Below are 15,261 nucleotides of genomic sequence, written 5' to 3' on the forward strand. Positions count from 1 at the left end.
TGGGGGGAGGGTCTGTTGGGGGGGGGATGGGGTAGGGGTGCCTCTGTAACTCAGGAGGACATCAGAGTCCAGTCCTCTTGGGGGGGTCCCTATCTTGTATATTTTAATTTAATGTCTGCCATTATGCATTTGTTGGAGTGTGGTTCTTTCTTGTTAATAAAAACAGATTTCAACTAAAGTCTGTGTGCAAAAGCCTGAAGCTATGTTGTAGTTTCAAGTTTTGAAGTTTTATTAGGATTTTATATACCGCCTATCAAGGTTATCTAAGCAGTTTTTTACAATCAGGTACTCAAGCATTTTCCCTCTCTGTCCAGGTGGGCTCACAATCTATCTAACGTACCTGGGGCTATGGAGGATTAAGTGACTTGCCCAGGGTCACAAGGAGCAGTGCGGGGTTTGAACCCACAACCCCAGGGTGCTGAGGCTGTAGATCCAACCACTGCGCCACACCCTCCTCTTCAGGAAAGATCAAAAGTAAAGTACACGCATACTTTTTTGGAAACATATTGCAAATTCCACAGGCAACAAGTGTTCTCATACTATGTGCCAAAACAAATAGTCTAGAAAATTACCAAAGTGTGTAAATAAACTAGCTACAATTTTCATTCCTCAGAATGACTATATACTTTTAGCTGCATTAAATAGGGGAATTCCTTCGTTTGTATGTTGGAGGAAAAAAATATAGGCATGTGTGACATTTTAAAACATAATCCTGCTATGTGTGTTCTCCTGGAGCTCATACTAAAGAGCAAGCTGCAAACAATGTACAGTTGAAGGTTTAGGAAATGCTAATCTACCTAAAAATGGTGGAAGTGGATGAATAAATAACAATAAATAAATAAATAAGACTACTCCATTTGTTTAAAGTAAGAGCACTATCACCAATGGAAGAAAAAGCCTCAGGTATTATCATGGCAGAGCACAAAATGCTCAAACCTCCTCCACCCACATCATTGGCAAAAAAATTCCGAAGAGAAAGTGCAATTACTGCTACTCTATTTTTGCAGGACTACGTTCATTAGCTGCCTTTTTGCAAATTGTGAAGATGTAAGTGATACAACATGTAAGCCAACGTTTCAAGGCATGTAGCCGTTTCTTCAGGGCTTTGTCAAATGTCACTTCCCCACATTTATTGAGTTGCTTGCTTTTCTGCTCTTACAGGCGTCCTGTAAGAGCAGACAGGACTACAGAGTTACGCGGGGACAGAAATCCCACCCATCCCCGCCTGTCCCTGCCAGGATCCTCTCTATCCCAACCCGTCCCCGTCAGGATCCTCTCCATCTCCACCCATCCCCGCAAGAAATTACCTAAATTCCCGCCCGTCCCCATAAAAAGCAGCAATTACTTCTGACAGGATCATCAATTCCACAGTTTCTTTTGTGTTTGCGCTGCTGTTTTCCTTGTGAAATCTCTTTGGTGAAACCCTTTTTTTGTTTTCTGTTCAGGTAATTAACTTATAAACCCCCTCTTTTACTAAGGCTGACGTGTCTATTATATTTTATGGATGAACCCTGCTTCCAAAGCCTTCCATCCCCGTGGGAGTCCCGTTGGCTAGAGGGGAGTCCCCGTGGGAGTCCCGTGGGTTAAGGGGGGGATTCCCGCGGGACCCCCTCAGGACTCGCGGGATTCCCGCTATCCCCATTCCCGTGCAGACCTCTAGACAGGTCGCCTGTAAAAGCAGAAAAGCAAGCAACGCAATAAATGTGGGGAAGTGACATTTGACAAAGCCCTGAAGAAACGGCTACACGTCTTGAAACGTTGGCTTACACGTTGTATCACTTACATCTTCACAATTTGCAAAAAGGCAGCTAATGAACGTAAGAACATAAGAACATAAGAAATGCCTCCGCTGGGTCAGACCTGAGGTCCATCGCGCCCAGCAGTCCGCTCATGCGGCGGCCCATCAGGTCCAGGACCTGTGCAGTAATCTTTTATCTATACCCCTCTATCCCCTTTTCCAGCAGGAAATTGTCCAATCCTTTCTTAAACCCCAGTACTGTTCGCTGCCCTATAACGTCCTCTGGAAGCGCATTCCAGGTGTCCACCACACGTTGGGTAAAGAAGAACTTCCTAGCATTCGTTTTGAATCTGTCCCCTTTCAACTTTTCCGAAAGCCCTCTTGTTTTTTTATGTTCTGAAAGTTTGAAGAATCTGTCCCTCTCTACTCTCTCTATGCCCTTCATGATCTTGTAAGTCTCTATCATATCCCCTCTAAGTCTTCTCTTCTCCAGGGAAGAGAGACCCAGTTTCTCCAATCTCTTAGCGTATGAAAGGCTTTCCATCCCCTTTATTAGTCGTGTCGCTCTCCTCTGAACTCTCTCGAGTAACACCATATCCTTCTTAAGGTATGGTGACCAATACTGGACGCAGTACTCAAGATGCGGACGCACCATTGCCCGGTACAGCGGTAGGATAACTTCTTTCGTTCTTGTTGTAATACCCTTCTTGATTATCCCCAGCATTTTATTCGCTCTCTTGGCGGCCGCTGTGCACTGTGCCATCGGCTTCATTGTCATGTCCACCATTACCCCCAAGTCCCTTTCTTGGGTACTCTCATTAAATAACATCCCTCCCTCTCATTTTACTAATGCATTTCACATTGAAAAACCCAGAGAGGTAACCCTGGATTCTCTTTGGGATCTGGTGGCAGATTTGGCAAAATCTGTGAAACCCCAACTGAGTCAGTTGGAAGAAAGACTTAAAGTTCAAGAGGTTACAATGGGGAATTTAAAAGTTGAATTTGATGAGTCTAAAAGCTCCATAGAAAATATTCATCAGGAGTTAAAAGTTTCTAAACAAATTAGAGAAACACTAATAAAAGATAATACTAATTTGAGAAGGAAGCTGGAATCCTTAGAAAATTCTTCTAGAAATAATAACCTCAGATTAATTAACTTTCCGAGGATTGCAACAATATCACCGAGAGACATAGTGAAACGTTACATGATGGAAATATTGGAAATTTCTGAAGATATGTTGCCACCTCTTACGCAGGCTTATTATCTACCTATTAAAAGAGAGGAACAGCAGCGTTTACAAGAAAAGGACCAGCAACCGTTAGATGTTACCGCAATATTGGAGCGTTCTGATATAGAAATGGTTTCTCCAGCGACACTGTTGATTACAGTAGCCCTAGCACCAGATAAAAACTGGTTGCTTAGGCTTTTCTTCAAAAATAGACTTAAGAAATTTATGGGACTTAAAATATTGATTTTTCCAGATCTGGCTCGAGAAACACAAAAAAGGAGACGTGAATTTCTTCTCTTAAAGCCAGGGGTTATAGCTTTGGGGGCGACTTTTTATCTTAGACACCCTTGTAAATGTGTTATACAATATAGTATGAAAAAATATGTTTTCTTTGATCCAAGCCAGTTGACAACATTTTTGTCTACAGCACCTCAGGTTTAAGGGGGAATAAGAGGATAATTGAATTTTGTTGACCTGTCTCTGCCTAAAGGGCCTATTTTCTTTTATATAACAACTTAGTTTGTTTAAATTACTTTAATCATCCGCTTTCCATGACTTGGATCCATATAGTGGACTAGAGTTGAAGTTAAGCTATAATGATTTTTCTTGTAAAAAGTCTGGGAGTAGAAATGTTTATATTAGTACTTTATTGGCTTATCTTTATTTTTCTGTACAAGTGATACTTGAATTGTAAATTGAAAATATAAATAAATAAATAAAAAAAAAAAAAAATAACATCCCTCCCATCGTATAGCCGTGCCTCGGGTTTCTGATTCCCACATGCAGTACTTTACATTTCTCAACATTGAACTTCATCTGCCATCTCTCTGCCCATTCTCCCAATTTGTCCAAGTCCCTTTGCAATTTTTCACAGTCCTCCTTTGTCCGAGCTCCACTAAATAGTTTGGTGTCGTCCGCAAATTTTATTATCTCACTCTTTGTTCCTGTTTCTAGATCATTTATGAATATATTAAATAGCAGCGGCCCGAGCACTGAGCCCTGCGGAACACCACTCGTGACCTTCCTCCAGTCTGAGTAGTGTCCCTTCACCCCTACCCTCTGTTTCCTACCCGCTAACCAGTTTCTGATCCATCTATGCACGTCTCCGTCCACCCCATGGTTCTTCAGTTTCCGGAGTAGACGTTCATGAGGCACCTTGTCAAAGGCTTTCTGGAAATCTAGGTATATGATGTCTATGGGGTCTCCTTTGTCCATCTGTTTGTTAATTCCCTCGAAGAAGTGCAATAAGTTGGTCAGACACGATCTCCCCCTGCAGAAACCATGTTGGCTGGTTATCAGAAGTTCGTGTTTTTCAAAATGTTCATCAATTTTTTCTTTTATTAGTGCTTCCGCCATTTTCCCCGGAACAGAGGTCAGACTCACCGGTCTGTAGTTTCCCGGGTCTCCTCTTGATCCCTTTTTAAAGATGGGCGTAACGTTGGCTATCTTCCAATCCTCCGGAATCACACCTGTTTTCAGAGATAGGTTGCAAATTTGCTATAGTAGTTCCGCTATTTCCTCCTTTAGTTCCTTCAGCACCCTTGGATGGATTCCATCCGGACCTGGGGATTTGTCAGTTTTTAGTTTTTCTATCTGTCTGCGCACATCATCAAGGCTCACTTCTATGGATGTTAACTTTTGTGCTTGATTTCCATTGAAGAATTGCTCAGGTTCCGGTATGTTGGTTGTGTCTTCGTTTGTGAATACAGATGAAAAGAACATGTTAAGTCTTTCTGCGACCTCTTTCTCTTCCTTCACCGCTCCCTTCCTGTCTCCGTCATCCAGTGGTCCCACCTCCTCCCTAACCGGCTGTTTCCCTTTAACATATCTAAAGAACGGTTTGAAATTTCGTGCTTCCCTGGCTAGTCTCTCTTCATACTCTCTTTTGGCTTTTCGAACCACACGGTGACATTCTTTTTGATACTTCCTGTGCTCTCTCCAGTTTACCTCAGTTTTGTCCCTTTTCCATTTTCTGAATGAATTTTTCTTATTGCTTATCGCTTCCTTCACTATTTTAGTTATCCACGCCGGGTCTTTTATTCGACTCTTGTTGCACCCTTTTCTGAATCTGGGGATATATAGATTTTGCGCCTCGCTCACCGTGTCCTTGAAAAAGGACCAGGCATGTTCTACCATCTGCCATTTTTGGGAAGTGTTCCTAAGTTTCTTCTTTACCATTCCCCTCATTGCTTCGTAGTTACCCTTCCTGAAGTTAAAAGTTGTCGCTATGGTTCTCTTTCCTTTCAGTATTCCTACTTCCATCTTGAACTTGATCATATTATGATCGCTGTTTCCCAACGGTCCCACTACTTCCACTTCCTTTGCAGGTCCCCTTAGCCCATTTAGGATTAGATCCAGAGTGGCATTTCCTCTTGTCGGTTCTCTAACAAGCTGTTCCATGAAGCAATCTTGTACAGCCTTCAGAAATTCTGTCCTGCCTTCAGAAAACGTAGTCCTGCAAAAATAGAGTAGCGGTAATTGCGCTTTCTCTTCGGAAGTTTTTTGCCAATGATGTGGGTGGAGGAGGTTTGAGCATTTCTTGCTCTGCCGTGATACCTGAGGCTTTTTCTTCCGTTGGTGATAGTGCTCTTACTTTAAACAAGTGGAGTAGTCTTATTTATTTACAATTGAAGGTTTATACACAGATGTTTTCCCTGAACTTTCAAATGTGGTTTATCTTTGACAAATCAAGTAAAACAGATGTGCTTTGTCTGCATGATTTGTAGCTGTTTGGGAGGGGCTTTAGATATCTGCTACCCAGGTCAACTGCAATTACCTTAATCTAATCTACCACACCTTTGCAGAACAAAAGGCTATCACTCCTACCTTCCCCTGTACCGCAGCATCTACACATTCACCCAACCATCATTGCTTAAGCTTAGCATGCTTGATATCACTGAGGTGGGTTTTACTGAAACATTACTGTATCAGCATTACGGGGTTGTAGTTGTAAAATTTTTGAACACTTTACTGGGGCCCACAAGACTCTGGAGCGCCGCGATCATCTCCTCAGACAACTGGGCCTGATCTTTGTCATTTCGTGGCAGTTTAGATGCCATCATCATCCAGAGATGCCACCACATCAGAGCAAACAGCTTTAGGAAATGTTATCCCAACAAACTTGTGGGGTGCTGCTCAGCTACATAATCGGAGTTTTAAAAGAAATGGCAGGAGAAGCTATGGTTAACATCCTCTTCCTCACATGATCCTCTCATCAGCACCTTTTTAAAGTAACACTAACCTTGAAAACAAAATTTCACCTTACCCTATACTACAATAAATCAAATATCTTACACATCCCCCCTCCCCCCCGCAAAGTTTGCCCTAATGGAGTACCTTATGAAGCTCCTTAGTCAAGTTCCTTTGTCAGAGCAATTGTATCGGTGCATTCCTCTGATGCAGTGCCTCCAGCATGAGGTTCCACTTCCTCCTCTTATTTTCATGTGCAAGCTGACACCACAGTGGCCAGGGCAATAAATGTTTTGGGTGCTACTGCTAGACACTAGAGAATGACACGGTGACAAAATTCGTCACCGTTCCCGTCCCCGCGGATAACCACGGGAAATAATCCCATGTCATTTTTAGTGTCTATTTCAGCCTCAATCCTTCTACACCAGCATTCTTCAAAGCAAAGCTTGAGGGTCAGTGGTTGTGGCCATTCATACTCTGATTCTTCCCTCTCTCCTTAAAGAATGACATGAAGATGGTTTACCGCGGTTATCCGCGGGGACGGGAACGGTGATGAATTTTGTCACCGTGTCATTCTCTACTAGACACCTCAATTGATGTTACAGGTACAAAGATGATCCAGGCAGCCTCTGGCAGCTAGAATGACAGCAGGTCAGGTAACACAGATGAAAGTGCAGGGCTCTTATTTGCCTCCGTGAAATCCCACCTCTTATTCCAATGTGCAAACTGACATCATAATGGATGGTGCACGTAAAGTTCTGGATGATGGAAACCTCTGCTGATGTTACAGATGTTGAAGATCGGTGAGTTTAAGTCTTGGGAAAAAAAAGAGGACCCAAGAGATGGTCTTCTATTTCACAACATGGTGATAGAAGAAGCAAAGTTGTGGCTGGTAATTCACCACTCCAACACCGATAAAGGGAAAGGGAACAGCAGATATACTTAACATGAGCTGAGTCATTGGTAACATGTCCAATCCAAAATGCCAATATACTGTATATGCTGCTGTAAGACAGCAGGGGGGAGCATTGCCCAGCTCATACCGAAGATTCATTGACCCAATTTCAATTTATGGCAGTGCTTATGAAGTGTTTGGTCATGGCTGGGTATAACCTGTTCCATTCTGGAATCCGTTCTTTTAAAACTGGTGTTGCCACAAGCACTGCAGCCAGGGGACCCACCTCTCAATACTACACAATCAATTGGAAGATGGTGATCAGTACTTTACAAACAATAGCCTGTGTAATCTGCCACCTCTTTTTTTTTATAGGGCCTGCAGGGCAAGGAAATATGATTTGGATTTTGGACATTCTTTTATTAAATGTTCTATTAGGAAAGTAGAAATGAGACCATATAGCCATCAACTCAGTTTGGCTCACAGGGGCAGGCACATGGATTGAATAGACCTAGGAGGAATGGCCATAGCTCTTCCCTCCTCTGCAAAAAAGGAGGGGCAAGTTGGAACTCCCATAAGCACATGTCATCTACTTCAGAGGAAACAACCATGGAGCCCTGTCATATGTGGAGCTTATTCAAGTGGCCAAGTGGGATCTCTTTTTTTAATCTCACATTATTCAAACAGTCCATATTTGTATGGACCGACATCATCCTTCATTGCCACTGCATGAAAAACAGGATTTGGGAATATGGATGCAAAAAGGTTAACAGGCATATTGCAACTTGGGATATACAGCTAGGGGGGGGGGGAGAATCCTTGGGCAAATGATTGTTGCAAGGGATGAGACTAATTTGTTAAATGATGACTTAAAATAAGTTCTCGAGAAGCCCTGTTACAACCTCTTAAACAACTGGCTGCAGCTAGATGGGGCTTTCTTTTACATCTGGGGCATGGGGGTGCAGCCCAGATGGGGATGGCAGGGGCTGCCTATGTTAGAATAATATGAAAAGACAAGTGAACAGAACAGCCTTTAACATGGTGCTGTGCCCCAGGCCTTGTCCTTTTCCCTTTATAAATGTCTGTCATTAAGTGGATTGGACTAGGATGGGAATTTTTCTACCACAGCTTAGGCATCCTGCTGTATTGAAGAGGTTCTTGCGGCAAGGTTTAAAACCTTTGCATACTATGCCACCTGATTAGAGGGCATGTACCACTCATATATGCATTCTTTGTTGTTACTTTGTTGTAATGTCACAGTTTGACAAGGGACAGGGATATCTAAGCCAGGGGGGCATTATGGTTGAACTTTCAGCTTAGTTTGCAGCAGAAATAACCCCCCAGCACCATCACCACCCCACTACAAGAAAATAGCCACCAGTAAGCAAAAATAAATAAATAAATAAAGCGGGGGGGGGGGGGGGGGGGGAGTTGTAGAGTTGCAGAACCCTGAAATTGCCACCTGGTACAGCTGGGTTATCGTAGTACATCTGTGGATAGATTCCCTTGATGTAAGGCAGGGGATCCTGATCCTGTGCAGAGAAAATGTCAGCCTTTGCATCATGCAAGGGAATATTATGATTACACAGTACTGTGCAGTGGTTGGTTCGGATATATAAATAGACAAGATAAGTAGATGTGAATTGTTGCTTATATGTTTTTATAAAATAAAGGTGCAGCCAAGTCTTTTGGAAAGTTTCAATTATCATTGCAAAACATCCAAGTCTAAGCCTGCCCAAAGCCCACCCATACCACGCCTATATCATGCCTCCCAAAATGTCAGTTACAGTTATTTTATTTGATACACTGCCATTTTTTTTTATTATTTCATTACATCACAATGATAAGGAAATACTGAAATACAATACAGTCAGTACTTGCTGATAAGCAAAATTAACACAAGGTAATATTAACATTCAACATAGTCCACAATAGAAGGAGAAAAGAAGAAAAAAACAAACCCTAGGGGCAGGGATACATTAACCTAAATTAAAATTCTAGGAAAAAGAGCAGTTACAACCTTCCATTAATTAACACCACACAATCCTGATTCAATCTGTATGCATAGAGATACCCTTACCTTCTAAGAAAAAACCTAATTGGACAGGTTCAAAAAAATACATATTTAGTTTCCTGGAGGGAAACCACACATTTACAGGAAAATCTTAGCTGAAAAACTGCCCCTAATGAGATCACTTTAGTTCAGTATGATAGAAATTTTTTTCTTCTAGATTGCGTCCATTTTGAGACATCAGGAAACATATATATTTGTCCTCCCAAATAGGATACTTGTTTCAATTTAAAGTACAATTTCAGCAGCATTTCCTTATCCTGAAGAAATACAAGAGAGACTAGTAAAGTAGCCCGACTCTCTATCTTCATTTTTAACAATAAAGTCAAATCAAAAAGGTGTACAATAAATAAAAAGTGGGCAATATTTAAAATAAAAACCTAACAAGGGGAATGTACACAAACAAATTAACCAAACTAGACACAAGAGGACAAAATTACAATATCGTAAGGAAAAAACAAGCAGAGAGTAGGATATCGAAAGAAGAAGAAAAAGAAAAGTAAAGATAAGCGTAAGATAGTGACTACCTGGTCACAAGTAATATGAAAAAGTTACAAGGAAATTAACTACCTAGTCAGAATTATGAGAAAAATATTGCAAAGATAAAGACTCCCTAGTCACAAGTCATAGCAAAAGTTGTAAAATGACAAACTATTAGGAACTAAGTTCAAATGCCATTTTGAAATAATAAACCTTCAAGTAAGACGCAAATGACTTCATAGATTTTTCTGTTCGCAGATATAACGGGAAAGAGTTCCAGAGAGTTGGAGCCATTACAGAGAAACTAGACCTCTAGGTGAACAGCAAAACACCTCGCTAGATTTCTGAACCCTGGAGGTATTACATATACAACAATATATTCTGTATCTTTTCCATACGTGGTGGAACTCTCTTTCAATACAATGAAGAACTATCCCCTCTTATGAGAGATTTCGTAAAGGTCTAAAGTCCTATTAGTTTGCAAAATATCTCCTCCACACCAATAGATGATTTTGTAAAGGTTTGAAGACCTACATGTCTGCAAGAAATCTCATTGTGAGGGAGTCTATAAGATGCTACCACTCCACTCCTGGAGACACAATGCCAAGGTCACCTTAATATAGATAGCTCCTCCTTAAGGGAAGTGACATGAGAAGGAAGAGTTAGGAAAGCAGCTACCAGGAAGTCTAAGAGGCAGGGCCAGAACTAAAGTTAGAGAGGCCCAGGGAAGAAAATGAAAGAGGTGATTCCTGTATGTGTCTTGACTACAAACCCTAGAGACTTTGCTTGGCTGAGGTAAGCCAATCTTTTTCTTTGCTGAATTACTTTCTTTGCTGAATTACTATGAGTCTCATTCTGAGGTCAGGCTGGGACCAGTACTTCTTAACCTGTTTCAAGAAGGACTGTTACAGACTGTGTTTGGGACATGGCAGTCACAAGCCCTCGGAAATACCAGGACTTCTGCTTATTGAACAGAGACCATAAAACCCCAAGGGAATGATACAGTTTAGGGGGTGAAGAACTTTTGTGAATGAAAGAGGAGCGGGACTTGGGTGTAATAGTATGTGATGATCTTAAGGTGGCCAAACAGGTTGAAAAGGCAACGGCAACCGTGTTTCCCCGAAAATAAGATAGTGTCTTATATTAATTTTGGATCCAAAAAATGCACTAGGGCTTACTTTCAGGGATGCCTTATTTTTTTCATGTACAGCAATCATCTCTCTCTTCCTCTCCTCCATTCCAATTCTTCCAATTTCCTTTCTCTCCCCCCCCCCATGTGCAGCACCTTTCCTCCTCTCTAACCCATCCCCTTGTGCAGAATCTTTCTATCCCTCCCATCCCCCTGTGCAGCAGAACCCCACCAACCCTCCCACCGTGAGACTGAAGTACCTCCGCTCCGAGGCCTCCTAAAGCAGCAGGGGTGGAGGTTGCTGAATCGACGAGTCCGATTTTTTTTCATCAAATAAGGCAGTACTAGTGTCAAGGATGGAGGCAGGGAGTGTTGGGGACATTCAGGGGGGGAGCTTCGAGGGTCAATCTTAACTAGGGCTTATTTTGGGGGTTGGGCTTATATTAGGAGCATCTTTAAAAATCATGCCAGGGCTTATTTTGGGGATAGGTCTTATTTTCAGGGAAACAGGGTAGAAGTATGCTTGGATGCATAGAGAGAGGAATGGCCAGTAGGAAAAAGGAGGCTTTGGTCTGGTCTCATTTAGAATACTGTGTACAATTCTGGAGACCATATACAGACATAGATCATACAAGTCTGCCCAGTACTGGCCTTAGTTCTTCAATATTTACTATTTTCTGATTCTAGATCCTCTGTGTTCATCCCACACTTTTTTGAAATCCGTCACCATTTTCATCTCCACCACCTCTCTCGGGAGCGCATTCCAGGCATCCACCACCCTCTCCGTAAAGAAGAATTTCTTTACATTGCTCATGAGTCTACCACCCCTCAACCTCAAATTATGTCCTCTGGTTTTACTATTATCCTTTCTCTGGAAAAGATTTTGTTCTACATTAATACCTTTCAAGTTCAAGTTTATTGATTTTAATATACCGACCATCGATGAGCACCTGGCCGGTTTACAATGTTAAAGTTTTTCAAGTATTTGAACGTCTGAATCATATCTCCCCTGTTCCTCCTTTCCTGAAGCAGAAGGCAGCTGGTCCTGACAACCTCTATCCCCTCCATAACTCCCTCCTTTACCCAAAGCAGCAGAGCTAAAGCTAACCTCCCCTCCTTCCCACTGGCCCCCGAAGCAGCAGCAGCAGCTAGTCCTGACAACACCCCTCCCTCCTTCACTTACCCGAAACAGTAGCTGCAGCCGATAAGCAGAGGCAGTGCCATAAACAGACAGTTTCATTGCCTTTTCTCACCGGCTGCTGCTACTGCTTCGGGAAAGTGAGGGAGGGAAGGAGGGGAGGGGAGGGGGTTATCAGGACCTGCTCTGCTGCTTAGTTGGTTTGTAGATTTTAAACCACCAAGAAGGCTATGACCCTTGGTGCAAGATATAAATTTTTAATAAAACTTGTGGGGTTGTGAGGATCGGCTTTGCTGCTTCAGATAAGTGAGGGAGGGAAGTGAGGTTGTCAGGACCAGTTGCCTTCTGCTTTGGAGGCCGGAAGGAGGGATGGTTGTTGTCAAGACCAATTGCCATGGATGCTGGACACATAAGTGTTTTGAGGAGGGGACATGAATACTGGTCCTGCAGGTTGAAGGGCAGAGGAGATGAATGGATACTGGACCCATAAGTGGGGGAGAGAAGGGGTGAGAAAAAGTGACCCAGAAAGAAGGGAGGTGGGTGGGTGGGATAATAGTTAGGTAGGGAGACTAAACTATTCTTACAGTAACTCTCAAGCAACCAGAAACTACGGTTATCTGGCATCCACCAATCCTCAAGGGTGCTGGGTAACAGTCTGTTCCAACCCGAACCTTATGGTCACAGACAGCAATGGCATCCATGGAATTAGTAAGTGTGATATATCATATGAAAAAATGGTCTGAGGCTATTTCTATAGCCAATCCACAGATATGGAATGCCTTGTCAGGTTCTTTGAGGTTGTATAACAGTAAGACAACATTTAAAAAATTGCTGAAGACCTACTTATTTATCAAAGTCTTTTATTAGTCCCTTTTAGGGTTTTAGTGAAGTGTTTTTAATGATTGAATTGAGGTTTAGCAGCTAACAGCTTGTAATAGGCCTGATGAATCATATTTTGTTAAAGTAAAGACAACCACAGCTAAGTCTAGTATTGTTAAATTGTTTAAAATTGGGAACTATTAGATATGTCTGCTTTATTTGTAATCTGCTTAGGTGTAAGTGGATTAAAAAAAAAAATGCCTTAAATGTAAGTTTATATAATTTTAATTTTTAATAATGGCTATGTTTGACAACCGCCCTGCAAAATTCTTGAAAATGTAACCTGCTCTTGTGAGCCAGCTCCAGCACCCCACTGTTTTATCATCCATATAAACTTCTATGTTATTTAGAGGACCCAAGTTCCATTCCTTTCTTTTCCCCAAAGCTTGGTTTGCTATGTTTGCGACATACTCTGCCTTTGTGGAGCTTGTTAAAATACATATCCTCAGGAGAACCTGTGGAATTAGGTTCTATTCTCATTATAGCTCCTTGTGACACTTCATTTCCCCCCCCCCCCCCCCCCCAGGTACAAAAAGCTTCGACTGTGAGTCCATTAGGGCTGAATATAATAAATGTAAACTGCTTTGGTTGTAAAAGGTGGGATATCTAATCCATGAGCCCTTTAGAAGCCTCGGCTCTAGAGTCCTCTGTACTGGCACTGATGAAATTCACTGCAGCCCCGTTTCCCGCGCGACTCGACCCACGCCGCTCTTTACCCCAGTACAAGAAGCGCATTCCAGAACCTCCCGGCGCTTCTTACGTAACAATAGCAGACTCACAGGGCGACACAGTGAGCGCGTCCATGGTGACTGTCCCCTCCCAGTTCACATTCATGAGACAGGGAGGGACAGGGAGGTCGTGGCAGGCTCCAGCTCAGCTTAATAAAATACCGAGAAACACCTTCTGCTGCGTGACCAGGGGTGTGGTGCCTCCCAGCTTTAAGGTGTAACAGGAGCCTTAACACCCCCCCCCCGGTCGAGGAGGGTTCATTGATTGTGCTGTAGCTCTGTGTAGGCACTGACTGCAGCTGTCGCTATCTTCACACACGCTGCCTTTAACCCCTTCTCTCCGTCGCTGAGCCTTGCGCCCTGGTGGTGGTCTGCTCGCATTAAACAAGCGGAGGGACCGGGCTGAAAGGAGCTCTGCAGACACTTTCGCTTTCTTTTCTAGGATCTTTTGATAGGTTAATAGCGATGCGGGGAAGTTTTAGACGAGGCATCATGCCGCGTCCAGTCTCTTAGCTGCCTTTAAGCCAGTGTTCAGGAAAGGCAGTCCTCCGCTTTGGGGGAGAAAGGGAGGATGAGATCATGCGATATACAAAGGCAGACATGAACAGAAACTAGGTGTCTCGGCTGTCAGTCTTCTCATGGATGCCATGGCACACGGCTATCCTCTAAAGTGCTTCTTGGTGAAACTGGTAATGGCGGGAGATTCCTCGGTGGGGAAGACCTCTGTTTTGAGGCGCTACGTGGATGACCCCGACCCTTCTTTCATCGCTACCATTGGTGAGTGTCAGTTATGCCTAGAACTAGAGAACACGGTTCTACTCACCTACTTACCTGACAGACATTTTCCTTAAATAAACAATTTTGGTAAAAGTTTTGAAATTTCTCCCAATACTCAAAGGTAATAAATAGAAACAAAACAAAGGAGATAATAAATATTCTGACATTTTCTATCATTTGCTCATTTCCTAATACTGTATATTTTTAATTAGCTTTAGAAGGAAGTTGGTCTAATAAAAAAAAATTTTTGTTGTTGTTGTTGCTGCTATTCATTACTTTTAATAGTGGACTTACATGGCTACCACACCACTTTTACCCCCAAATACTGTAAACCTGAAAAAATACTGAATTCAGAAAGAATTTAATCAACTATAAGGATAACATTACATTAAATTACATTTTTTCTTTTTTTTTTTTTCTTTTACCTCTCGACGGACCCCAACACCTCCCCCCACGGACCGGGAGCACTCGGGGCAGAGCGAGAGCAGAGTAAGGCACACTGGGCGTGGGAGCGAACTCCGCCCCCCTCCCCTCCCGACGGTGCACCGCTGAGCCAGTTGGAAGGCTCAGCGGGATCTCCCCAACAGTTTAAAAGTTTGTTTTTACCAGTTTCAATTTATTTTACCTCTCGACGGACCTCAACACCTCCCCCCACGGACCGGGAGCACTCGGGGCAGAGTGGGAGCAGAGTAAGGCACACTGGGCGTGGGAGCGAACTCCGCCCCCTCCCCTCCCGACGGTGCACCGCTGAGCCAGTTGGAAGGCTCAGCGGGATCTCCCCAACAGTTTAAAAGTTTGTTTTTGCCGGTTTCAATTTCTTTTACCTCTCGACTGACCTCAACACCTCCCCCCACGGACCGGGAGCACTCGGGGCAGAGCGGGAGCAGAGTAAGGCACACTCTGGGCGTGGGAGCGAACTCCGCCCCCTCCCCTCCCGACGGTACACCGCTGAGCCAGTTGGAACAGTTGTGCAAATGGTCCCACCGCAAAAAAAAGGAAACTGTACCA

General features: G+C 43.1%; 1 protein-coding gene across 2 annotated transcripts in view; it reads left to right on the top strand.

The window, feature by feature from the left end:
* Positions 1-13,536: 13,536 nt before the first annotated feature.
* The window catches only part of LOC117353442 (ras-related protein Rab-10-like), a 60,496-nt gene continuing 58,771 nt past the window's right edge, over positions 13,537-15,261 (top strand). Inside the window, exon 1 of one of the 2 annotated variants that reach the window (XM_033929379.1) lies at positions 13,537-14,253. In XM_033929379.1, coding sequence (XP_033785270.1) covers positions 14,115-14,253 — 139 coding nt within the window. In that variant the 5' untranslated portion in view covers positions 13,537-14,114. The remainder of the gene's footprint in view (positions 14,254-15,261) is intronic. The other variant, XM_033929378.1, reaches the window with a different exon arrangement.

The sequence above is a fragment of the Geotrypetes seraphini genome, chromosome 2 (assembly GCF_902459505.1).
Source record: "Geotrypetes seraphini chromosome 2, aGeoSer1.1, whole genome shotgun sequence".
In the NCBI taxonomy this organism is placed as follows: Eukaryota; Metazoa; Chordata; class Amphibia; order Gymnophiona; family Dermophiidae; genus Geotrypetes; species Geotrypetes seraphini.